At 39.0% G+C, this 27,407-nt stretch overlaps 1 protein-coding gene and 1 pseudogene across 9 annotated transcripts in view; both read left to right on the top strand.

Annotated features, from left to right (window-relative positions):
• The window catches only part of KDM4C (lysine demethylase 4C), a 517,981-nt gene that overhangs the window by 481,235 nt on the left and 9,339 nt on the right, over positions 1 to 27,407 (top strand). For all 9 annotated transcript variants that reach the window (XM_037798517.1, XM_037798518.1, XM_037798531.1 and 6 more), the window contains one exon: positions 24,279 to 24,398. In XM_037798517.1, coding sequence (XP_037654445.1) covers positions 24,279 to 24,398 — 120 coding nt within the window. The remainder of the gene's footprint in view (positions 1 to 24,278; positions 24,399 to 27,407) is intronic.
• On the top strand, positions 24,463 to 27,205 carry LOC119505062 (annotated as a pseudogene).

Consider the following 27,407-nt stretch of genomic DNA (forward strand, 5'->3'; position numbering starts at 1 on the left):
TATAAAATGGAGAATATTATGTTTGAAAGTCTGCTCTGCTTTGGTTACTTTATCCAGTAACATAGAATGCTTATCTTTGTCTAAATTAGATGTTATTGTACAGTATGTTGAATATTATATACATGGTTTTTCAGATCAGAATAGGATATTCAACCAATAATTAAAGCTAGTGTAATCTGTGCCTGAAAAGGATGTATTTTGCAGATTCATGGCTAACAACTCATTTAAAAGGAGGATGGGGTTAACAATTATGTGTATCTCCAATAGTATAGATATAAATATTTCTATGTTATTGTTTCTAAAATATACTTGATACTTTGGTAGCCTTTAATTAAAAATAATCTGACCCAATGATTACTTTATTGTTATTTCCTCATTTTGGGTAGTAAAGCATACAATTAAATCTTCTAATGCAGGTTATCTGACTCATACCATTAAAAAAAAATGACAAAAAACTAACTAGGGTTTGTTCCTTCCATTCTAATTAGCAACTCTCTGAAGCCCTATGAAATGGGGACTATAAGAGAACTATTGAACACATGTGTATGTGAGCACCTTTGACATTAGGTGAGATATTATAATGAGATAAGGTATATATTTTGGAGACTATCTCATTATGCAACCTCATACTGGGGCTGCAAGTGGATACATTAAACCCTGAAACTTTGCTTCTCCTTTTCACTACGTATTTTTTTCCCACTATTGTTGAGGAATTTTAAATGATTTATGGATTATGTGTGAAATTTAGTATTTCCTTACAGTTTTAAAATATTTCAATATTCATAAAACTTCCTTTCCTGTATTATTTATTGTAAGACTCTAATCTGTGCTATTAGTTATTTTTCTATAAGGTTTTATGTTTGGTCATGTTGATTTGTTTTGTATTTTGGTTTTGTTTTTATATGCACGAAGTTGGCAGGGGAAATATTTAACCAATATCTAAAAATGGGTTCCCTCCAGGAGTCATCTAATAAGGATGGAGAAGCAGAGTGCATGGTGCTCAAGTCCTCTTTCTTCTCCGAAAGTGAAGGACGTGTATGGATGCGTGAGGTGATGCTCCTCCAGGAGGCCCTTCTTCTTGTAGACAAGAAATTCCCACAGGCCAGATCTTTGATAAGCCTATGTGGTAACATATGGATTCTCCAGTCAGGGGATCTCTTACCCTTCAAAATAAGTGATAGCGTTACCAAAATTTTTATACAGTGAGCACCTACTACATGCTAAGCATTGTGCTGAGCCTTGGGGATGTGATGGTGAAAAATAAAAGTAGAATGGTTTCCACTCTTATGGATCCTATAGTCTAGTGGGAGAGAGACAGTACAATCTTATAGGAGCTTGTAACTAAAACAACCTTAACTAGATGAGTGATCAGTGCAACTTGATCCAAGATCTGCAGTGTGAGTTAACTGGACAAAGGGCAGAGGGAGAGCATTTCAGGGTAAGCATACAAAGGCCATTGGCAGCAAGGAGCTTGGCCTGCTCAGTTGCTGAAAGAAGATAAGCACGTCTGCTGGAGGAGGTAGATGATGAACTTGGGGAAGAAAAAAGAACCAGACTAGCGGGGCCACGTTGCAGGGTTGGGTCTTTATTCTAAAAACAGGGATAAGCCATCAGTGACCTTAAGCAGAAGCTAACATAAACAGATTTGTTATAAAACATTTTCTTTGGCTCTAGTGAAGAAGATGAATTGAAGGATGAGCCATACTAGATGCTGAGAGGCCAGTTAGGAGAGCATCACAGTAGATCAGAGGAGAACTGGTTATAGCTGGACTAAGTTAGGGGCATCGGAAGGATCTGAAAGACATTTCGGGGAAAAATTAAGATGACCTGGTGATGGATTGATATGGGGGCTAAGGAAGAAGGAGATGTCAAAGATGACTCCCAGGGTTCTGGCTTGCTCAGCCAAATGGAAGGTGATGCCTGCCAGTGAGATCATGAACTTTGGAAGAAGCCTGGGTTTCCAGGGCCAGGTTTATAGAGTTCCGAGTTGGCTGTGATGGATTTTCCTCCCTTTGATCTGCCTTTCCCATCTAGAGAAGTTGCTGCTAAATAGCAGCAGTCCTAAATAGGACTACACCCAAGACCCCTGGTTTGCATAGCATAGGTAGGTGACACCTTTGTTGTCTGTCACAGCATAGAAGAGACCCTGAGTGGAAGGCCCCATGCAGTAGTGTGAGGATAACTAATATTTCAGAATGTGCGTGGTCAGTGGTAATCAGGCACTTCATTTCATCTCTAAATGGATACTACCCTCATCCCCCACACAGACATTCCATTACCTAATTATAACCCATTTGATAAGATAGTGTATGTTTCCCCTACAAATGCTTCAACATGTCACTATGGCCACCAAAATTGATGAGTTATAGTTACCCTTTGGGGGACTCTCCTCTTGACACACAAACATTTAAGTTGAGCATAACTGCAAATACAGTCCTTGCCTCATGGTTTGAGCTCATCCTAACAGCCCTCAATCCGTAGCTCTCTTTAGCACTCATTTACTTCGTTTGGCTTTTCTCCTTGTCTTCTTACACGTAGACCTATGTGCTGCCCGCACACCACCCTACCCCAGAACATGTATTTCCTTTCCCTTCAGCGGCACTGACTTCCCTCTCCAGGGCTGTCTCTCCATGAAGCAGCATAGCGATTGGTACATCTGCTGTGTTGCCCTTGGAAGAGGCCTCATTTTCCCAATGAAAGAGACTACGTGACCTTACAGAATCTTGTACATCCTCATTTTTGAGATTTATTTAAAGGGAAGGGATCACTGATTTACTGTGGTAAACAAAATGTATATGGTTAGCAGTAATAAAAATGGGCATGTTTTGCATAACATACCCATGGCTGGATAAAGTTCAAGAAATACAGAAAGATACAAGATGAAAAGTTCAAGTCCTTTGTAGTACCTCACATCTGGAAACCACATTCCCATCTATTTATTGTGTCTCCTCCCAAGATTTTTTTTTAACACACATAACAAGCTTTAAGTGTAGGTGTATGCTTCATTTGTTTGTATGAATACACATAACAGCACACTGACTTGCCAAAAATTAGGAACCACTTCTTATGTATTGTTAATGTTATTGTTAATCAGTTGTTAACAATGAATGCTTAAAACTGTTTTTGCTGGCAAGGCCATCTCATTTTATTCTTTATCTTTCTTTGTCTACTTTTCAGCATCATCCCTCAAGTCCTACTTCTTCCTCTCTCAGTTTAACTTAAAATAGCTCTGTTTCTAGCTCTGGCATCAGCTACACGGATTTCCGTTTTCAGATGCCATGTACGCTGAGATACCCCTCTCTTTGCCATGATTTTGGTTCTCAGTTGGCATTACACAAATCTACATTAGTTCAAACCTGTGGGTATCTGTTTTAAGGAAAGTAAATGAGAATGTTAACAATGTTACATTTTTGGTAGATTATAAAAGGATCATATCACAATTGAGATATTAGTTGACTCAAGTGTTTATTAAGCAAGTCAGATGTTAGCAAGAATCAGGCTTCAAATAAAGAGGAATATCCAGCATGAAAGGAACAGAGAGGTTCCTTTTACAGAAGTTCATTAACTATCAAAAAAAAAAAAGCCAAGACGTAATCCTCAATGTAATTCTGAACTAGGCATACCAGGCGTGAGTGTGATCAGTAAAGCAAAATTCACCACCCTCCTTTAATGTGCTTTTAAAAAAGCCCTTTTGGATCAAAAGCTCTTGTTTGCATAAATCTGACAATGCTGTGTTATGTATGTAACATTTTCATTCTCATTGCCTGGGAACCTACAAACAGCTAAGTTCTCCGTAATTTCACATTAAGATTATATCAATTTGACAATCTTTTGACAACACAAGAATCATTTGGGGAGTTTCTGAAATTTCTGACTTCTCTTTAAAGAGTAATAGTATTGAGCAGATAGATTGATTCATTATATTCTCATCAACCATCTTATTTATCTGTCTACCACTTATGACAGACTAGTCTCTGTTGAAATATGCTGGCAGTGATTGCATGCATCCTGTTCTTCCTAAGACAGATCTGTTATGAATGTGATTGTTTGAACTTATGCATTCACATTAGATCTGAAAGAAGGGACGTGTTAAACTAACACAGATAAAAGTGGTAGCTACATGAAGAGTATTTATAGAATGGAGTTGCTTGCATTTTATTGCTATGCTCAGGAACATGTTTTCAACTTTGAGGAAATTCTGGATTACTTCACTTGTACATATATACTTCAGGAACCCCTCTGCCTCTGAATTTAACATGATATGAGCTGACACTATTTGAGAAATCATATTCTCTCTTTGGCTTGTTGTCATGTATTCCTGGTTCTCCTTTTGAATCCTCTATTGAAAACTCCTCTTCAGGTGTTACGCATTTGGTCGAAATCTTGCACTGCTGGGTTGTGAAATGCAAAATTACATTTAATTAGTCAATGCTTGGTGACTTTTGACTCTGTGCAAGTCATTTCATTGTTGAGGGTCAGTTTCCTTCTCTTTAAAATGGGGGCATCGGCTTAAGTGATCACTCAGGCCTCTTCTGACTCTGCCAAGGGAGAAAAGAATGGGTGACCCATAGTAATCTCTGGAATGGACCCTGGCCCAGCCATACACTCACTCACACAGACACATTCCACTTTCCTGATCCCCAGCCTTCACAGCCTCCTGTCTCTTTAATGTAAGGGGTACGTGCTGGCCCAGCTTGGGTAAGGCCAAGAGGTGACAATACACACACCTGCACTATAAGACATGACATGTCATTTGTATATTGCAATATCATTTAGAGACTAGCAGGACTCAGCTATTCTTAGGTCTCAGCCCAGGAGGAATTAATCCTTGACATATTTTTACACACATACATTTTGCCATAGAAGCTTTATAAAAGCCTTTTCCACTGCAGTAGGATGAGACACACACACCTGCCCCTTACATCCTTTCTAAGCATTTTGCTTCACCAGTTTGCTTGTTATCCAGTTGATTAAATGAAAACAGACCTTCTTACCGGCTAACCAGAGAATAAGGTAGTGCTGCGTAAAAATAGGTCTCTTCCTTGGTGTTGATCCAGAGGTTTCCTTTTTTTTTGTCTAGAGAGGAGGCTGATTTATAAAGACCTCAAAGAATAGCCAGAGGATGGGAATACTGAGATCAGATTAAGGGAAGTGATAGCTGTGCCTGTGTGTCTGAATTTTCTTCTCACTCTTGTACATACACTGTCCCCAAAACCTTGGTGAAGGAAGAAGAGTACTAGCCTGGGGCTCAGGGAACCCGGGAACCGAAAGTCCCAGCCCTACCCATAACTTCCAGTGAGACTTGGATAGGCCTTTAAATCAGAGTATCTTAGACAAGGGGTTTCTTGGCTAGAGATTCTGAGTAACCTCAGCTCAGTGCAGAGCTGCTGCATGCATAAGACAGGCTCAGGGTGGTGTGTAGTCCCCTCACACCTCAACCTTTAAACGGCGCCATTCCCTTCCCTGAACCGTATGTGCACTTGGCTTCTTTTTCTGGTATCTAAATGCTGCCTCTTTGAACTAGCTGGTCCTAGTTCTTGACCGCAAAAGCAAAACCGAATAAAACATTTTCTCTTTGACTCAACAGTTTATATATTTGTAGTTAGCGATCAGGCCCTTCATCAGTCTTCTCAACTCCAAACTAAACATGCCTGGTTCCTGAGTCACTGAATGGGAAGGAATGAATGACCTAAAGAATACAAAATCATTTTCAGAATGCTCTTCATCCACGACGCTTTCTTGGGATGACAGTTTCTTTGACAGTACCCCGCTCAAAATGTTGCGCTTGTATGGAACACGGTGCCTCCAATACATTCTGACCAGTGAAAGTATGAGAGCTGTTTGTTCCTTTGATCTGGACATTGATAACTTACGAGTGCATCTAGAAGGAAGGTTAAATGAATTATTTATGCAGCTGTTAACCATATCTTCAAAGGATATTTAATAGCACAATATAATAAATGGAAAAATCAAGCTCAAAATTGTATATACAGTATGATCCCAATTATGTATAAAAATATAAATATGCAAAGGAAAAATCCTCAAAGGAAATGCATCAAAATGTTACTGATCATCTCTGGAGAGTGTAATCATAGATGATTATGATTTTCAACTTTATTACCTTCTTATAGTTTCCATATGAGCATATTTTATTTTTCTAATCAGGAAAGAGATTTTTTTTTTTTTAAGGCTATGGATCCTTCCTAAAACTTCCTGTATCCTTACTCCTCACCCCTGATTTTACTTATCCAGATCCTTTGATATTATCTTGTCAAAATTTCATATTAGATCTCTCATCTCTTGAGGCATCTCAGAACTCTATGGGATACAATAACCATACTGTGTGCTCATAATCCTCTAAGAGCTTCTGCTTTACACTGTATTTTCCTTACATAAGAGTTCTCATATTTGTAATTTTTAAAAATTATTTTAATGCCTGCATGAAGTAAAGCAAACAAACAAACAAACTGCATCTGTTTAATTCAGCATTTAGCTCATTGTTCCTAGAACACGAGATGCTCAGAAATTATTGATGAGTGAGTGACCAGATGAGTGACTGGGTTCCACCCCCCTCACCTACTTATGAGCCATGTGGCCTGGGGCAAGTCACTGGAGTGTCTTTATGTACAGGGGGATGATGAGACTTGCCTACCCATTTAGATTTCAAATAGGATGTTAATGTCTACTAATTGTTGGTAATTGTGATTACTGGTCAAATTGTTCAATTTTAACGTCTCTTATAGTCTGAAATCAGGGCTTCTCAGTGCATACTTTCCTCACTATTTTAATTCCCCCAAATCACCTTCTCTGAAGGTTTTTTGTCCTCTCTCTATCATCATCCAGTTACTCCTTATTGATAGAAATTAAATACAGCCACAGTTCACTTAGCACTTACCAGCTGCCACTCATTCTGCTTTTCTGTCCTTCTTTTCTCTCTCTCTCTCTTTAAATATATATTCACTCTAATCCTCCAACAAGCCTACACGGTTGAATTATTTATCTCCATTTTGTTGATGAGGAAACCAGCACATAAAGAGGTTAAGTAGCTTGCTCTTCTTTGAATCCAGGCAGTCTGACTCCAGATCTTGGAGGCACTGCTCAGTGCTGTTTCAGCAAGGCACGTTCTGTCCGTCAAACCACACACTCTGTGAAGTAGAATATATACTAGAAGCAGAACAAGAACAAACAGAGGGCCAGTTTTGGGCCAGGCAGTAGCATTCTGTCCTCAGAGCCTCCTTGCATGATGTGTAAGCCCATAACAGCTTTCTTTCTCCCCGTAGTACTTATCTTTCCTCTCATCTATTTTCAGCTTTTGGAACTGGCATTTATTTTTAGAAATCACTATAGAGAAATTCACCTCAAGCCTGTCTTTCTCTGTTTTGTTTGAGACATAAATTTTTTACTGACACAATAAAATATTTTGTTTCTTTCATGCTTTTTATTCTCTGCCAACACCTACAAAAAAGGGGGAGAAAATCTGTCCTATTAAGATGGAATTTTTTTTCCTTATTTGGGTATACAGAGTTACAATTCTGGCTGATTATGCAGAAACGTAAGCAGCAGGATGCAGCCAGCCCAGGGGCAGTGGTTAGGACCAGCTGGGGCTCTCTCTCCAAGGTATGAGGGACCTTGTGCAGAGCAGACAGACCTGCTTTCCATCTTGGCTCTGCTAACTGACTGTGACTCTGGGCAAAGGATTTGACCCCAGTTTCCTCCGTCAAGTGGAGATAATAGACACTAGAGTTATTGTTAGGACGAGTGAGATATAATGTGTATAGCAGCTCCATGGTACTCAGCACATAATAAAACTCAGGTAGTGCTTGTGGATGTGGTGGTGGTGGTTATGGTTGATGATGACCGGTAATTTTCGATCAGCTCATCAGTCAGAGGGTCCCTAGGCATATGACTCCCAGTAACACTTATAAACCATAATCTTTCCTACCTTTATGCAAGGAGGGGTTACTGAAAGAAAGATTCAAGAGGAAGTATCAGAAAACCTTCAGAATTTAAGTTCCCTTTTCAAGTAACCTGTATATTTGGGGTGTTTTAGGAATTGAATCTGGGAAAATTCTTCTTATGGCTCCTGGTGTGTTGGAGTCATCAGCCCTGGGATTAATGGTGGGATCATTCCAGAACTCTCTTGAGAGGCTGTGGAAGACGCTGGGACTATAGCACTATCTTCCTGCTTGGCCACACTGTTCACATCACCAGCGGGATCACCTGACCACGCCAGAACAAAATCCAGTCTGTGACACCAGCACCTCAAACAGAGTGAGCCCCCACCAAGCACTGCTTGAGCAGCCAGCTGGCTTCTCCCTCCTTTGACTCTTGTCTTTAAAGACTACATTATTGTATTCACATCCACCCAAACAACTGAATGCAGAAGAATACCAATTAGGGGCACTGTAATTAATTTAGTTTCTATGGAGAATATTTTAACAATGAAAGAGAGGCATGAAGACTTCTGGTTAATTATAAGGAGAAAGTCCTTAACACAATTTATGTCACAGGAGGATGAATCATGGATACAGAGAGCTCCCACCTCCCTACCTACTGTCCTATTACCACATTTAGTATCTCATATGATAGATGTTCATGTATATGTTTGAGTCCCCAACTGGACTGAGAATTCCTTAAGAGAAAAACTGGGTCTTTTTGTTTGTGTTTCCTCAATGCTAACTGCAGTGCTAGGCCCAGAGGAGAAACTAAGTAAATTTTGGAGGGAGGAATGGAGAGGAGAGAGGGAGAAAGGAGGCCTGTCTCAGCAGGGGTAATTGGTGAATAAATGATCCTGTCAGTTCCCTTCATACCCTCCAACTCCAAGGATGCAGAGAACATCCCACCAGGTTCAGAGCTGCTCTCTCCATGCCCCCACATACCCGTTGCCTACCTGCGTCCCTCTTCAGCAGGCCCTTTCGGTCAGCCCAGCTCCCTGATGTCACTCCTCTCTCTAGTCATTGACTCCTTATGCTTCCTCACTTCAGAAGAACCAGAAAGATAATTTCCAAAAGAAACTACCCAACTTTTTACTTTCGAAGCCTTTTAGGCTTTTGCATGCCAGGATCTCACCTACTTCTAATGACATAAAGTTGGGGCTTCTTTTCTAAATATACTTTCTGAGGCTTAAAACTGCAATAACTTTCAGAATAATAAAACAGCCTCTGTCTCGGGGACCTCAGTGGCTTTCCCACGTACTGTGTCCAGTCTTGGCTTAGAGCTGAAGATAAAGTGTAGACTAACAACCTAGCTGGCCCTGAGGAATGCACCTGATAAGGGTTAATGCTGTTCCCTCTGTGAAGAAGAAACTATCTTTTGGAAGATAGGTGTGGTCAGTGATCACGTATCAGGACAATGGTGAAGGGTGGCTGCTGGGAAAGAATTTGGCTGTTTGATGGAACAAGGTGTGAGTCAAGCCAACTTAAAAATGACAGTCTTGGAGTACATAAAGGATGTGTGTGTACAAGTACTTCTCTTAAGAAAAAAAGACAGTCATTTTAAAAGGTAATCTGCATGTTCTCAGACTTGGATTTTTTTCAGAATGATTAATGTCAGTGCTGGCTTGAATCCTAGATGACAGTGTTTTGTAACTAGCACAGAACACAGATACAGACCCCACAGTGTGGGAGTATTCCACTTTCCCTAAAGAAGATACAGCCAGAGGAAGGGGGCAGAGGCTTAGTTCTTTCTTGCTTTTTTTTCTTTAATGCAATTTTATCGAGATATATTCACATACCATGTAATTATCCAGTGTACAGTCAGTGGTTCACAGTATCATCATATAGTTGTACACTCACCACCACAATCAATTTCTAAACATTTTCATTACTCCAAAAAAATAAATAAATAAAAATAAAAGAACACCCAAAACATCCCATACCCCTTATCCCCACCCCCCATTATTTATTTATTTTTTGTCTTTGTTTTCTTACTTATCTGTCCATACTCTGGATAAAGGGAGTGTCAGTCACAAAATTTTTGCCATTACACAGTCACATCTTAAGAGCTATATAGTTATACAGTCATCTTCAAGAATCAAGGCTACTGCATGATAGTTCAACAGTTCCAGATATTTCCTTCTACCTATTCCAATACACTAAAAACTACAAAGGGGTAGCTATAAGATGCATAAGAATAACCTCCAGAATTACCTCTCAACTCTATTTGAAATCTCTCAGCCACTGAAACTCTATTTTGTTTGATTTCTTTTCCCCTTTTGGTCCAAGAAGGCTTTCTCAATCCCCTGGGAGTCATGTCCCACATAGGGGAGAGGGCAGTGAGTTTACCTGCAGAGTTGGCTTAGAGTGAGAGGCCACATCTCAGCAATAAAAGAGATTCTCTGGGGTTGATTCTTAGGCATAATCATAAGTAGTGTTAGCTTCTCCTTTGCAGGAATAGTTTTCCTAAGGGCAAGCCCCAAGATCAAGGGCTTGGCCTATTAAATTGGCAGTCCCAAACACCTGCAAGAATATCAGGAATTCTCCAGGTGGGGAAGTTTAATATTTCCACACTTTTCCCTAGTCCCTCAAGGGGACTTTGCAAATGCCTTTTTATTCTTTCCCCAAATTACTCTGGGATGAATCAGAGTATCACACTAACCTGTACGAACCAACAAGGTCTCCCTTTTCAAGGTTCCATGTAATTATGGTATTTGAATGAACTGACCATACGAGTTAAATTAGATAGTGTGCTACAGAAGATGTAAATTTTGCACCAAATAAACATCTCTTCCTTTGGTCTCATACAGAAGTTGAACTTTTAAAACACCATCAAATCGTCCTTTATCCTTTATTCTGATTTGCCTTAGTTCTAACCAGATCGGCTTCATTCATATCTTTAATTGAAGTCTGATCTCTTTTTCAACTTTTTTAGCAGTTGCCATGAGGGGTAATACCCTGAGTCTCAAGTGTCACACAGATACCTGAAGTTCAGGAAATGACCAGGTTGTACACTAGAATTTAGAAATAAACAACTCAGGAATAGATGTGACTGCTGTAAGAGCTTACAATCTAGGAACCTTTACAATAAGCTTTCCCCTAATAACCTATGCTCTTGAATTCAATTCTCAGAGTTTGCATATTATATTTAGTCCATATTAGTGAGGCATTATAATATTAGTCTTTTTGTTTCTGGCTTATTTCCCTCAACCTAACTGTCATCAAGGTTCATTCATCTATTTGTATGCTTCACAACTTCATTCCTTCTTGCAGCCAGCTGCTCAATATTCCATTGTATGCCTACACTGGAGTTCACCCTTACGTTCATCAATGTACCCTTAGGCCACCTCCATCCATTGCAAATCATGATTATTGCTGCCATAAATACCAGTGTGCAGATGTCCATTCATGTCTCTGTTTTCAGTTCTTCCAAGTATATACCTAATAATGGGGTTGCAGGATCATGCAGCAACCCTATACTTGACCTCCTGTGGAACCACCACACTGCCCTCCAGATGGGCTGGACCATTCTACTTCCCTACCAACAGTGAATAGGTACATCTCTCTCTCCACATTTTCCAGCACTTGTATCTTTCTGTTTATTTTTTAAACAGTTTTATTCACACACCGTACGGTCCATCCTAAGTAAATAATCAGTGGTTCCTGGTATAATCACATAGTTATGCATTTACCCTCACAATCTATATAAGGACATTACTATTTCTTCTGCAAAGAAAGAAAAAGAGGAAAATAAAAAAATAATAATGTATAAAAAATTAATAAAAAGGAGAAACAACAACCATAACACCAAGAATCCCATACCCCCTCCCTTATGTCCCACTCTTACTGACATTTAGCTTTTGTATGTTGCCCTTGTTACATTTCCTGGAAGTATATTACAGTGTTACTGTTAACTGTAGACTCTAATTTGCATTGATTATATTTTTCCATATTCCATCCCATTTTCAATACCTTGCAGTGTTGACATTCTTTTGTTCTCCTTCATGTAAAAACATTCTTACATTTCTACATTTAATCACCATCATTATCCACTCCAGGTTTCACTAAGTTATACAGTCCCTGTCTTTTTCTGCTCTCTTTCCCTCTGTGTCTTACATACCCCTAGCCTTCCTCTTCCTACCCTACTCACACTCAACTTTGTTCAGTGTACTTACAGTATTGAGCTACCATCCACCATTTTGTCTTTTGGATTTTATATGTCCAATTTTATTTCCCTCTCTCTCTCTCTCTCCCCGCTTACTGACAGTCTTCATTTCTGTACTCTTCTCCAAACCTCTCTCTCCTGTCTTTTCCTATCTGCCTGTAGAGCTCCCTTTAGTATATCTTGTAGCACAAGTCTCTTGTTCACAAAACTCTCTCAGTGTCTGTCTGAAAATATTTTAAACTCTCTCTCATTTTTAATGCATTTTTAATTGTGAACTTTAACATATATACATACCAGTGATAACTTTCAAAGTATGATTTCACAAGTTAGCAAATTTCAAAGAATGTTATGGGTTACATTTCCACCATTTCGGTTATTTCCTTCTAGCTATTCTAATACCTAGCATCTAAAATATATACATGGTTTCAGTTTTCATAATCCTTTGTTAAATCCTATCTTGTCTGCTGCCACCCCTTTCTCTCATTTAATCATTTTCTCAATCTTAAGGGGAGTCTAGGCAGTGACCACCCTAACTTGTTCATATCGGAAGGGGATGTTGACAGTATGGGGCAGAGGGCTGCATCTGATTAATGTTCTTAAAGAGACTGTTGCCTGGGTTTTAGGACTTGTCTGGCATAGGAACACTCTGGTGGATTTATGTTTCTGAGAGAAACCTTAGTGAGAGAATCTTTTATAGAGTCTCAGATAGGGACCTAGGTATTTCAGGACTACTTTTGGTAAGGGCATGGCATACTGTGGCCATTTGTGTTGTCTAGCTGGAGCTTGCATATGAGAAACCCCCATGATAGCCTCTTGACTCTATTTGAGATCTCTTAGCCACTGCAACCTTATTTGTTATCTTTCTTTTCAGACTTTTGGTCAAGTAGGCATTTTCAGTCCCTCAGTGCCAGGGCCAGGCTCATTTTTGTCTCTCTCATTTTTGAAGGACAGTTTTGCCAGATATAGAATTCTTTCCAAATCTTAAATATATCATACCACTTCCTTCTTGCCTACATGTTTTCACGCAGAAATCCACACATAGTCTTATTGAGATTCCGTTGTATGTGGTGGATTGCTTTTCTCTTGCTACCTTCAGAATTCTCTCTGTCTGTTACATTTGACATCTGATTCGTAGGAGTAGGTCTATTTGGATCTGTTCTTTTTGGGGTATGCTGCATTTCTTGGATCTGTAATTTTATGTCTTTCATAAGAGGTGGGAAATTTTCAGTGATTTTTTTTCCTCCATTATTCATTCTGTCTCTTTTCCCTTTTCTTCTCCTTCTGGGACAACCATGACACATATATTCATGCACTTCCTGCTGTCGTTCAGTTCCCTAAGACCCTGCTTGTATTTTTCCATTCTTTTCCCTGTCTGTTATTTTGTGAGTAGGATTTCAGATGTTCTGACCTCTAGTTCACTAGTCCTTTCTTCTGCCTCTTCAAATCTGCTATTATAGTCTCCAGAGAGTTTTACATCTCTTGTATTGTGCCTTTTATTCCCATAAGTTCTGCCAATTGTTTTTTCAAACTTTGAAGTTCTTCCTTATGTTTATCCAGTGTCTTCTTTATATCCGTCATCATTTTGCCATGTCTTCCTTGAACTCGATTTAATTTTTGAATTGATATAGCAGTTTGTTTGAACATCTTTAATTAGTTGTTTCAAATCCTATGTCTCATTTGAAGTGTTAGTTTGTTCCTTTGACAGGACCATATCTTCATTTTCCCTAGTGTGACTTGTAATTTTTTGTTGGTGTCTAGGCATCTGGTTTCCTTGATTGGTTTATTCTAGAGGTTGTTTTCACTCTTTTATGTAGGGTTTTATTGTTGGTTTGCTTTTCTTGGGAAAAATACACCCTTTAGGGAATTATCTCCTTCACTTGGCTCCTTATTTTGTCTCTTGGACCTATCTTAACTCCACGTTTGCCTGGGTTAGTGCTGACGATAGAAAATGCCAGAGTTTTTCTCTAATGGCTACTTAGAATATTTTAAAAAAAGAAATCCCCTTCTCAAAGCCAGTCCCCAGCCAGTTTTGCCAGTCAAGAGCTGGAGTTGGTACCCGGCTCTGTGTGCCCCTTTTCTTGGGGCACAGTCCTTTTCCAGTATTCTGGGCTTGGCCAACTCCAAAAGCCTCTGTTGATATATATATTTTTTTTTCCATCTGCCCCACCTCCTCTCTGCTGAGAGAGACCTCAGGTTTCCTTTCCAGCTTGCTCTGGTTTTATCTATACTTGTAGCTTGTATTATTGTCCAAATTTGTTAATTAAAACTGTGATTGGAGCTCGGTTGAGCTACCTTCCCTTGCTCCTAGTAGACTGCAGCTGTTTCCCACAGGGAAGTATTCTAACTCAGCCTGCTGTGCTAGTGGGGGGGGGGGTGCCAGCTCCACAGTTTAGGTGCCTTACTTTCAGTTCTACACCATGGTCTCAGCCATTTCACCTATTCTAGACTAGTCTACAATGTGTGTCTGGTCATGGATGTCCCCCAAACAGTTTTTCCAGTCTATTTATTAATTGTAACTGGCTGTTTACTAGCTGCTCTAGGGGACTAACCCTTAGTTCTTTCTTTATATACAGAATGTATTGTTCGGGCATTTGCACCCTGTGAAATAATCTTCTAGAGCCTCGATTCTAAACCTGGCTGGGCACCAGATTCATGGGGAGGGCAGTTAGCCTGAATGAACTAAATCAGAATTTCTTTGGTGGTTAAGAGATGATTTACTGTTCTAAATAAATGAGTGTGATGTTGAATTTTTCAATAGTGATGAAATTAACTTTATAAATAGTTTATATCTAAGTTTTACCTTGTTATCAAGTAATTCTTGTTCTAGGAATCTGTTATAAGGATAGTCAGTAATTTGGATAAAGAATTATGGAGAAAATATTCAATAACATTTTATATGATAAGGGAAATTGGAATGACTTAAGTATCTAACGGGAGTGGTTAAATTAATTGTGGAATATCCATAATGTATATATTTAGCCAGTATAATGGATTTTTAGAAGGATAATTAATAAGAAAATGCTCATAATGTAATTCTAGCTGATAAATAGCAAGGTATAACTTCATAAAGAGAGTACATTTTTAAACCTCTGGTTTATTGATGTATATTTGAAAATTTGGAGACCTTCACAAGTCATTTGGGGCCAAGCCTTGTGAACAGGTAAGTGGTTCCATTTGTGGCCTGGCATTAGGTGATTAGAAGGACGAAATCAGACGTAAGGCCTGGTGGCCACTGGTCTGCCTCAGACTTATGAATTTTAGGTTTCACATGAAATCCAGATTACTGACTTCACTTGGAAAGTAGGTTCACATTTCTGCAAGGCAACAGTTGACTAGAGCACAGCATAGTGCCTCCTTTAATTGCAGCAAGTATCCTCTGTTCATTATATTCCATACCACTTCCTCTTCTCTTGGCCAAGTTGGTTGACCTCACTCTGGTGTGTTACCTGCCTGACTTGTACAGCTATGGAGTTTATGGGTTTATGATCTAAATCTTAGTATTTAACCAACTTCCTCCCCTCTAAATCATGGGGTTCTTGTTTCCTCTTACGAGTGTACCAAAAGCTAAAGCAACAGTCTTAACCACCTGCTCTTTATGAAAAAGGGGACACATTACCTTTACCCATTGTGGATCACTTTACCAGTCAGCAGAGGGTATAGGGCTTCAGCCAAATTCTGTCCTGCATTATGTGTACTTTTTCCAGTTCATACAAAAATTCCATCAATACTACATTTACATATTGCTCAATTCAAAAGATATAAAAGATTATGATATGCAAGTCTCTCTTTACTCGCTGTCTCGTAGCCACCATGCCTTTTTAGAGTTCTAACATCATGTCAACTGTTATTGCCAGTTTCCTATGTATCCTGAAAATGTTCAAGAACATACTTAAAGCTTTCTCTCTTTATTGTTTTTTACACAAACATTTGCATGTTATACATACACATATATCTTTGGTGGTCATTCCATATCAGTACCTTCTGGGCTTCCTTCTTTTGTAGGGATGCATAGGAAACCATTTATGTGGGCCCTTTTTTGCCATTGGCTATGTAGATGTCACTGGAAATGTTCTGAGGCTGGTGCCTGTTAGGGAGCTATAACCCCTGACCCTGAGTCCTCCAAAAGTTAATGAGGTCAGATTTGCATTATCTGCTCAACGGGGAGGCAGCAGAATGACCCCTTTGTTCTTTTATTCATTGGCTCATGTAGGCATTGCTCCTCCAAACAAGCCTAGCAAACAAGGAGGGAGTGAGGCTGTCAGCCACTGGCTGCATTTCACACATCGGGGAAAGCCTTGGTTGCGTTCTTGCCATTTGCAATATTGGTTGGTGACAGAGACATGCATGGAATTTTCTGGAGATTATAAAATCTCATTTTTAATCATTTGTTGAGATATTTCACCAAGGTTTCATTCAACTAAGAATAGGGAGTCAGTTCCCTGCTTATAAAAACAAGCATTTATAATGGCAGATGCCTCTGTGTAGGAGGTCAGGGGTTGCCTCATGCAGATGCTCTAAGCATTGAAAACAGGCTTTATGAACTGCTGTTTTCACAAAGTGCAGACATTAAAGACCATATTGTTTTTAATCTTGACACTCTAAATTCTGACTCTTCAGCCAAATACTTTGAATAGGCCCAGAGATTTGAAGGGCCACACTCATTTAGATTATCAATTAATAGTAGGATGCTTTGGTGTAGTAATCTCACAGTTTGACTTGATTGAATAAAAGGGAAAGCAGTAAATAATATTTCTGTACATTACAACTCCTTCTAGTATATTTTAACTTTTCCTTTTTAGTATTATCAAGGGCTGGGTACTTTTGTATAAACTGTCCCTGATCTAATTGACTATAACTATTGGTCTGTGAGTAGGAATCCTTTTCACAGTTTGTCCTCCTTCCTCATTTTAACAACAGTTGGGGAAAAGCATTATTGTTCTGCAACAACAGGGTGTTCCTTGCACCTTGCACCAAGGTATTGGCAGCAACACCAAGGCTTTGTGCTACTCCATAGGCAGCATCATCTACCTTTTAGGGAAGCTTTTGTTTCCCTTTGGTGAAGAAATTGTATAATAATAGTGTGGATTGAACAGTTATGGTATCATTGCTGGGATAAGCAGCATGACACCAGAAAGAGTTAGCCTAGGTTATATAGTAAATGAGGTTTGTGCTTATGATTTTAAACTAATTATTACCTATGGCCTGTGGGTCATTCTGGCCTATAGCCTGTTTTTGTACAGCCACTCCAGCTAAAGAATGGTTTTTACATTTTAAAAGGGATGTGGGAGGGGCAAAGAGAAGACAAGACAGTGAATGTACATGAACCTGCAAAGTCTAAAATATTTACTATCTGGCCCTTAAAAATAAAGTTTCCAGCCTCTGCTCCAAAATAAGTGCTTTTCAATCTCTGTCTTTTCTTATTTGAACTCCCAGCTTAAAAAAAAATTAGCCATACTTGATTAAAAAACCATACTGTATATTGTCACACCAAATTCGGTAATTATCTAATATTTTTTCATTGATTTCAATTCTTTTGAACCTATGGTCCTATTATTGTTGCTGAATATTCAAAATTTTATTCCAAGTATTAGCTAAATTTAAAAATATATCTCATAGTTAAAAGTGGTCCATAATACCAACTTTTCTAAGTATTTATGGTTTTTTTTTTTTTTTTAGCTAGGATTAGCCTTTTCCACGTTTCATAAAGAAATACTTATGGTATATGAGTCTCATCACTTTATAACAAACACCTTTACATTTCTTTGACGAACATACAGAAGGATTTTATCTCCATTACATTTAGTGCAACATTAGGAGGAAGGAGATACATCAGGGAAACTTCACTGGCAACAGCCAGCAATGAAGTGATGAGGTTAGCCTTTGTAATTTGTACCCCTTAGTCTGTGGCCTGTAAATATGCTTCCTTTTCCTTGAGGGAGATAGTTTTGCTTTTGGGCCCTTTGAATGAGGACTGAGTGATCTGTGAAGCCCTCCATTTTTACATTCCATTGTTAAGTGTGAAAGAGCTGTTTTTCACTTTGTGAGAGGAGGGATCTTCCATCTCCCAAACCAGTAGTTACTTATCAGTTAGATAAGTGGTAAGCAACAGAAACCGACTCTAGCTGCTTTTAAATGTAACTACATAAATTTAGTAGAAGGTTATTGGGGAGTCCACAGAATCTCCAGGAATGGGTCAGAAAATGGACGAGAACTGGGGAGACTGCTCAGCTAGAGCGCTGGGCAGGAGCATGTCACAAAACAAGTCCAGGAAGGACACAGTTGCCTTCCTTGCATGGTCAGCGAAGGAGCTGGACCTTGCCATTGGCATATGGATGTTTTGCCCCTCCTGCCTTTCCTGATAATTCTCTCCTCTCCCTGTTTTGTTGTTGTTGTTTGGTTTTTGATTGATTGATTTTTTGCATATTTGAATGCAGGTTCTAAATCCTGGGTAGGTGCAGCCAACTGGCCAGGCTTCTGTCACTGCTGATGCCTTTGCTCCTAGGGATTCACCCAAGGGAGTATCTGACATTTTTCAGCATCTATAATGGCAGCCAGTTCTGCCTCCCACCAAGACTCAGAGAGAGAGATGGAGATTCAGATGCTGGGCAGCCAAACAAATAACAGTTTGCTGCTACAATTATTCCATGGCTACCAGTCAATTTTGTTAATCCCTGCCAGAGTCCAGTAATGAGCAGATGATTGTCCCTCAAAATGCGAGCAGCTGCTGGCATCATTATGCTGACGGTCACTTACGTACTTTTCCCAAGAGTGACTGTCAGAGGCTCCAAACTATATGTCAATTAATTACTGGGAATTCATGTACCATGTTTTCATCTACTGCATCTGGACTGATAGGCAGGGCAGCTTGCTGTGTGTAGCTTATACTTGTCCAGAGTGGAGGTAGGGTTGGTGGGGAGGGGACTGGTCCCAAGGCAGACCACACGCAAGGACAGCAGCTTTTGGAAGTCCCTTTCTAAGGGCACCAATGAGAGTTCAAGAACAAAGTGATTTCAAAATCTAAATAATCAGACTAGCAGTTAGGCTTTTCTGTTTAGTTGGTGGAGCAAGTGCAGGAGTTAGGCCCTGACTTTGACAGGAATGGAATGACAGAGTCCTTTCACCTGGACTGACCGTGGGGAGCTCAGCATTAGTTGTTGGGCCCAAGATCTTGCTTGGGTTGATGATCCATGTTAGCATTTAAATAACTGATCACTGGCCAAAAGTTTGCTCTTAACTATTATTTATGTCTTTAATTGCCATATCATTTATTTAATTCTCTGGCTAGAGCTTACTGGCTGCTCCAGACATCAATATCCCTGTGAACAAGGCTCTGGTAGATTTTAGAGGAGTTCACACATCCCTGGAGGCAGTACAGCAAATAGTAAACAGCTATTTATGTCAGGTGAAGGCAAACTGCTTCTGACGGTCTAGTCAGCAACTGAGAAAAATGCATTAGTCAAGGTTTTTAACACATGTAATTTTCTAGCAAAGGTGTTTCCTTGCCCCAGTAGCACCGTAAGAACTGCATTAGGAAATCCCCTTAGCATTTTACATCCTTTAATATAATATATGCCAAATTCTATAATGCTTTAAAAAAAAACACTCAGGACACATATGGGGGCCTGGAATCTTCATTTTTAATGTATGGCCTAATGGTTGGGACCACACTGTGAGACACTGTGCTCCAGTGCCTAATTCACAGCCCAGGGAGGTGTGAGCCACTGAAGATCTGCAGGAGAGAGGGCTGACTGTTTAAGCTGTTGCTTTCCGTGAACTAAATCCCATCATTTTTCAAATCATTTATTATTTATTTATTTTTCTTATTTATTTAGCATCAAAACTTGGATTTTATTGTCTTTAATTTGTTTTTACAATTTTACTTTCATTCATTTTTAATTTTATTGTGCTAATATATACATATTTATATACATATATTTACCGTTTTAACTATTTTTAAATGCACAATTCAGTGACATTAATTATATTCACACGATGTTGTGCTACCATCACCACCATCCATTTTTCATCACCCCAGACAGAAACCCTGTACCCAGTAAGCAATAACTCCCCATTCTCTCCTCCTCCCAACTCCTGGCAATTTCTAATCTACTTTCTGTCTCTATGAATCTGCCTGCTTTTGATATTTCATTTAAGTGGAATCATGCAATATTTGTCATTTTGTGTCTGGTTTATTTCACTCATTATAATGTTTTCAAGGTTTATCCATGTTATAGCATGTATTAGAAATGCATTCTTTTTTATGGTTGAATAATAATTCATTGTATGTAGATACCATATTTTGCTTATCTCTTTATCTGTTCATGGATACTTTGATTATATCCACCTTTTGGTTATGTGAATAATGTTGCTATGAACATTGGTGTGCAACTATCTGCTTTGAGTCCCTGTTTTCAACTATTTGGGTTATATACCTAGGAGTGAATTGTGGGGTCATGTGGTTATTCTTTGTTTAACCTGTTATTTTCCGTTGTTTTCAAAATAGCCAACCTAGTGGGTATGAAGTGGTGAAGTGGTATCTCATTGTGGTTTTGATTTGCGTAATTCCAATGACTGAGTATGTCTTTTCAAATGCTTTTTGGCCATTTGTATATCTTCTTTGGGGAAATGTCCTTTAAGTTCTTTGCCCATATAAGAATTGGTTTGTCTTTTTGTTGTTGAGTTGTAGGGGTTCTTTATATATTGTGGTCAAACCTTTTCTTTTTAACAGAAACCTTTTTTTCCCAAAATAAAATCTTACTGAGAAATCTGATTTACAAATAAAAATCCTGCCCACAGCCCACCTGCTTCAAATCCATGCACCCTTTACAAGCACCCTTGAGGCTTGAGGCCCCCGCAGGGGGCTTAGTATGACAGGTCCCAGGTGTGGGAGAAATGTCCTCAGTCTGTCCTTACCTCTAGTGTCACACACACAGTGAGTGGTCAATAAATAGATAATAAATTAATGATTGTAACAATTTTTGAGACACCCAGCAGATTTGTTATGGAGGGATCAGGGAAGCCTAAATCTCAAACCTTCTTTCTACCTCTTTCCATTAGCTCATGTCCTCCTAGATTCATTTCTATTTAAATGCTTTATATCCCATGTATAATCATAGAAGTTTCTGGCAAACTCAAAATTTGAGACAACTGAAGAGCCAAAAACATTTCTTTATGAAAGAAACTGGATGTAACAGAAATCAACTCTTTTTTTTGTGTTTTACTATGAGCTGTCTTAAATCCATTTGGAAAGTAAATGGGATGTAAATAATGAGTAAATAATGCTTACTAAATAAAGTTACATACAAATCAAAATATATCCACTTCCAGCTAACTGACTTGGCTAAGGGTAAGGAGGAAGCAGTCATGACTAAGAATAATGCCCTGGGGAGGGAAGGGGGGAGAAATTCAGTTCATGGAACAATTTTGTGTTATTGCATAGTTGGTTGGTTATTTTTCTTTATTCTTCTGAATATGGAGGGGGGAAGAGTTCAGAAAGCAAAAAGAAAGATTGAGAAAGCAAACTGAAGTATCTTTTCTGTAGTTTGAGATGAACAAATCTGTTGAGCTTTGTGGCAGATGAAGAAAGTTATGTGGAGGCTGAGCTGTAAAGAATTATTTGAGGTACTTTCAATGCCAAATTAAGATTTGTGAGTTAAACAGATTAATTGACAGTTAATAAGAAAAAGATCAAACTGTGTCTTAGATATTTAGGTTTTGCTTGTCACTTAGTAAAGTTGCATACATTTTTTAATAAAGCTATATTTTTAATGATAAATCACCTGTAGTTTCTACTTTGTTTAGGCCACATTTCTATGGCCCATTACTTCACTTTGGTGACATGGTACCTAAAATTGCAGGTTAGGATATCTTTTGGGAAAGTATATGCTAGAGGTTGATACAAATTGATGGCCAAATCTTTAAACTAAGGAACTAAGCTATAAAGGAATGCCCCAATGCTCCCTCTAGGAGATTATTTGTGGTAGATGAGTAAATGGGAGTATAGTCCCATATTCCTGAGGCCTTGACTTGCCCCTGTTGGGATTCAGGAAGGGTCCAATAAGTAGCACTTCTCATTCTGCCTGAGGAAAAGTTATATAGAGAGACAAAGGAGTCAGGATTTGGACATTAAAAATGTCGCCTTTATTTAATAAAGCAGATACTGGAGAGTTGGAGCTTATATCTGTGGGCAAACAGGTTTCCTCTTACTGGATCCAGGAACTCGGCAGACCCACCTAGTCATAGGCAGTGCAAGACATTGCAGGCTCCTCTCCTTGGAAGAAGCAGACCAAGCAGGGTATGTGCTGCCTGCCAGCAGCATGGCTCCAGAGGGGAAGGGAGTTTGGGGGATTTACTAGAGGTTACCAAACTTTCTCGGCTCACTATGTCCTTAGTATCTCAGTGTTTTTTTTCACAGCACTGTTAGGTCAAAAGAAGTACCTGACAGTTCCATCTGTTAAGAAAGCTAGGTCCAAAGAATTTAATTGTGTAGTAAGTTGGGTGCCTGACCAGAGTCACTAACTGTCTGCTGAAAATATCCCCGGAGCTCCTGTGAATTTGCTGACGTGCCATAGGGCACCTTAGCACTCAGTTTGGGAAATTTGGTCTCTTTTCAAATTCAACAACAAAATTAAGTCATTTCTTATCGTCCTGGAAGGAGGGAGTGAAGAAAGGCCAGGAGCATTGCCCTAGTGGAGCTGTCTCCACATGGAAGAAATCTCCAAGGGTGTGAAGGGGTACGCTCTATCCCTTCGCCCCACCCCAACAGTGTTACCAGTCATCTGGTCTCAGCTCCAAGACCTAGGGCTGCTGGGGCCTCCTAATCTAGAAGACTGGACACACAAAGTATGTACTTAGAAGCCATGCTTTCCAATGTTCTTAGTGCCAAATAAATCTTTCAAAGGGAAATGGAAAGTGAGGTGATAACTGCATGAGCATTTATAGAAAATATTTCTACAGCCTACCCTTTCAATTTTGCATGACCTGAACTGTCAAATATTTGGAAGGCCAAGAATAAACTTATTTTCATTTGACTAAGTTAGATTCAGACTGTCAATTCTACAGAGCCTCTGAATGCACATTTTTTTCTTTGCCCATAGCTTTATTGGAAGCATACTCCACATTTAGAAAAATGAACAACTGAGCCTTTCATATATACCCTGAACCAAACAATAAAATGGCTGCTCCTTTATAATGCAAAATTTCTATTATTACTAAAAAGTAATACATTTCTAGCCAGATACCACTAAACATTTCCTGTGTGCCTCTCATTTAAATCACAGAAACAGTGCATTCTCTGCATTTTTGACTTGATCGGTCAGGTGTGCATTTCTTTAGTCAAATTGGCCTCATCAGTAAAATACCAGTATTAGCAAAGCATGAATTGCTAAATGTGCAAGAAATTTACCAAAGTAGCGAAGTAAGTAATTCCCTTTTATTTTAATTTTATCATGTAACACTCAATACATAAAAATTTCAAAGTTTTCAAACAATGTTTTTAAAAACACTTCACTATATTACCTGCTCCCACTCTCCCAAATAAAACACCTTCCAGAATGAACTACTGGAGAGTTTGCTCTGAACTACCACCACCTTAGAAGGAGGCAGTGTAGGATAGAGAACCCGAAGTGAGTAGACTCTTGTTACAGGATCTTAAGCTTGTTTTCAACTCCATCCTCCAGTGTTGATACTGACAGCATAAAGAAGCCTCTCAGAGGCAGAGTTTCCTTGTCAGTAAAATGGGGATAATTAATAATCTCTGCCTACTTCATAGGGTGATTATGAGGCTCAAATGAGATGTATGTTAAAGCATTTTGTTAACTGCAAAGTACTATATAAATGTCAGGTGTCTTAAATCATTAACTGGTCTGTTCCTCAGCTAAAGCAGTTTCTAAGCATATTTTAGTTACCCCCAAACAATTCTTTGTCAAATAGCAAATGTAAATGCTGCTGTTTTTTCCTGCTTGGGTTATGGTGGTTCCTTTGTAACTTTATGATGTAGGCTGATTCTTTAAGTACTCCTTTGGGTCATATCTCTTCCCTGAATACCCATGCAAGATCATAATCCATAAAACACAGAGGCAATAACTCCTTTTAATTGCCAGGATTTCATCACTTGCTAAGTTCTAAATGCAGTCGCTTAGACACTTGCCTTGAAATGCCTGTCCCTGTTTATTCGACAGAGCCGAGACTGCGTGAAGCTGGGTCCTCCTGCCGAGGGAGAAGTTGTCCAAGTCAAGTGGCCCGATGGCAAACTCTATGGGGCAAAATATCTTGGATCGAATGTTGCTCACATGTACCAGGTGGGTGCTCTCCCCTGTGTTACACTTGCTGCGATGCACATGCGAAGACAGAGGGCACATAAATATGTTGAATGTGCTGCTGATCAATAAGCCTCATGAATTGAGGTATCCCTTATTTTATGAGGGAGGCAAAGATTCAATGTCTGATGGTCCAGGTTGGAGCCCTGGAGTTTTTTTGTTTGTTTGTTTTTGTTTTTTTTACCAAATGGGACACTGGGAAACACTACTAACATTCAATAAATGTAATTCTAAGGAATATGGTTATGCTAAAAAGATAAGCAACTGATAGTAGTCTGCTTTCCTGTTTACCCATTATGTGGAGAAAGTCTGAGTGATTGGTTTGTCTCATCTCAGCCAAGGCATTGATGGCTGTTCATCATCCAGCAGCCCCTGAATCCACGTCTTGTGCCTGAGAGACATAACCCCATTGGGCTTTTCAGGCAGCCCAAACCCATCGTGCACTGGCACAGATGTGGCAATTAAATGTAATGAGGAGCTTGAAGGAACACTTTAATGAAATCTACACCATTACTTGGACATTCTGTTCACTAGGAAACTGTGCATATTATTAAAGAATATAGATACAATTAAAAATGAAATTATTTTATCTTTGTCAGAAATGAGAATGAGTTAAGCTGTAACAAGGTAAACCACGTGGATAGCACGTATGCATTTATATTCCTCCAGAAAGGTTTTAAAAAGGACAAATTTATTAGAATCCGTATATTGTAGTATTTTCAATAACACTGTGACAGAAATCACATTCTCAGGCTAAGCAGTAGAGTGAACACAGGAAAATTGAAGTAAAAGGAGAAAAAGCAAGAAGGTTCAAGCCTGTTAAGTAGAAAAACAGCTTAAGAGTGATAAGACTGCCAGTTTCAGCAAAGAAATTGTTCAAAGACTGATAAGGAGCAAGGGCTTAAATGGAAGAGTACATTATAACATACTGCATCAGGAACTGGAGCACAATGTAATTAAAGATGTTCAAAGAAGTTTGAAACACTTAAGGAAGAACTTTTCTCATGGTCTGGAAAAACCCAAAGGAGTGGGGCTGGAGGAGTGTGTCCATATATATACACACACATTGTGAGAATGTGTGTGTGTGTTAAAAGCCATTTTCCCCTTTGTACGTGGTTGTTAGTGACAGTGTTAAGGTGCAGATTCATGTCATTTATAATAAGGCAGGTGCTAGTGCTTCTTTGCCACATAGAATTTTCAGAACTAGGCAAAAATCAAAGGGTCTTACAATAGAAAAAGTGGTGATCAGTGGACAAAAAGTCACGTATGCCCCTGGAGAAAGACAAAGCTACAAAGAGTCTCTGTTAGAAGAGATTATTGCTCTGAGCAAAAATCAAGAGGTGGTTAAAGAAATTTCTTTTGAAACGTCTCCAAAATCTTCTGCTCTTCAGTGGTTTACTCCTGAGCAAACTTCTGGGAAGGAACACCCATATCTCATTAGTCAGTGCCAGGCATCCACTGCAGAGCAGTTCTTCCTTGCCAGGGCACTCCTTCTGTTAAATTAACCTAAGGGGAGAAATCTCTGTCCCTAAAGAACTGGTGGCTCTTATGAGTACTATTCATGATGGAGAAGCACCTGACCCAGAAGACCCAAACAGGAAAATCTATAAATTCAGCCAAAAGTTTCCAATACTCTGCTACTTGATTGCTTTAGTTGTTGGAGCTTTAGAAAGCAGGCAGATTGGCTCAAGAACATTGGTGTGGTCTGAGAAAGAGCAGGTAGAAAAGTCTGCTGTTGAGTCTTCTGAGACTGATTCTATACTTAGAATTGTAGAAGATCTGGGAGGACCGTATGTCTAGGGGCAGTATGATCTATTGTTCCTGCCACCATCCTTCCCTTTTCAGTGGCATGGAGAATCCTTGCCTTACTTTTGTAACTCCCACTCTACTGGTAGGTGATAAGTCACTCTCCAATGTTATTGCACATGAAATATCTCATAATTAGACAGGAAATCTAGTGACCAACTAAACTTGGGATCACATTTGGTTAAATGAAGGACATACTGTGTACTTGGAACGCCACATTTGTGGATGAAAAAGGTCAACTTCTGGAAAAGAAGCATTACTATATCATTCAATAGAAAATAATTAAATTTAATTAAACAATAAGTGCGAAAGTGAAGCTTCTTATAGCAAAGCTATTTGTTACTTGAAAAGTGTCACATAATGAGAACATGTTGAAATTCAGGCTAATTAGTAATCAGTGTGTTGACTTCAGTTGAATTTATGATGGCTTATCAACATGAAACTATGGGCTTATTTATAGACTCAATGAAAAAAGTCAAGACTGATATTAAAGTCTCTCAACCACTAGTAGTTTAAAATTCCTCATGAAGCCAAGTGGCCTTTTGAGATCGTTTTGTGTTTTGTCACTAATTATTCAACCTCACCATTGAATAAGGAAAGACATTTATATAAAATAGGTGTAACTTAAATAATTACTGCAGAGTGCTGAATATCCTAAACATATGTTTTGTTTTGTTTTGTTTTTGACCCTCACAGTAGCCCTGCAAAATAGGAGTTACTGACTCCTGTTTCACAAATGAGAGAACAAAAGCTCAGAAAATTTTGCATTTGTTCTAGGGCACACAGATGGTAGCGAGAAGGGCCAACTATGGTGACAAAACATCCTTTGCCTGGGATGGTCACTGGTTTTAGCACTGAAATTTCTGCATTCCAGCAAACCCCCCCAGTCCCAGGCAAACTGAGATAGTTGGTCCCCCTCATCCTAGCATACAATACTCCCTTTTAGTTTTATAATTGCCCTTTTTTTCTTTTAGAATTTTCAGGTGATGTACAACAGAAGAAAGGTGTGCACAGATAGTTATAGATATGCTATCAAATTGTATAATGAGATGACACCTTGGCCTAATTAAATGTTAAAGAAACCATTCTACTAAAATAAGGTCACAAAGAAAACTCTTCACATCAGTGACAGAGTTTTCCTGTGACTAAGACCTAACTCCACTCTGTTGCTTTAACTTAGTCAAA

Source organism: Choloepus didactylus, chromosome 10 (assembly GCF_015220235.1).
Source record: "Choloepus didactylus isolate mChoDid1 chromosome 10, mChoDid1.pri, whole genome shotgun sequence".
NCBI classification, from domain to species: Eukaryota; Metazoa; Chordata; class Mammalia; order Pilosa; family Megalonychidae; genus Choloepus; species Choloepus didactylus.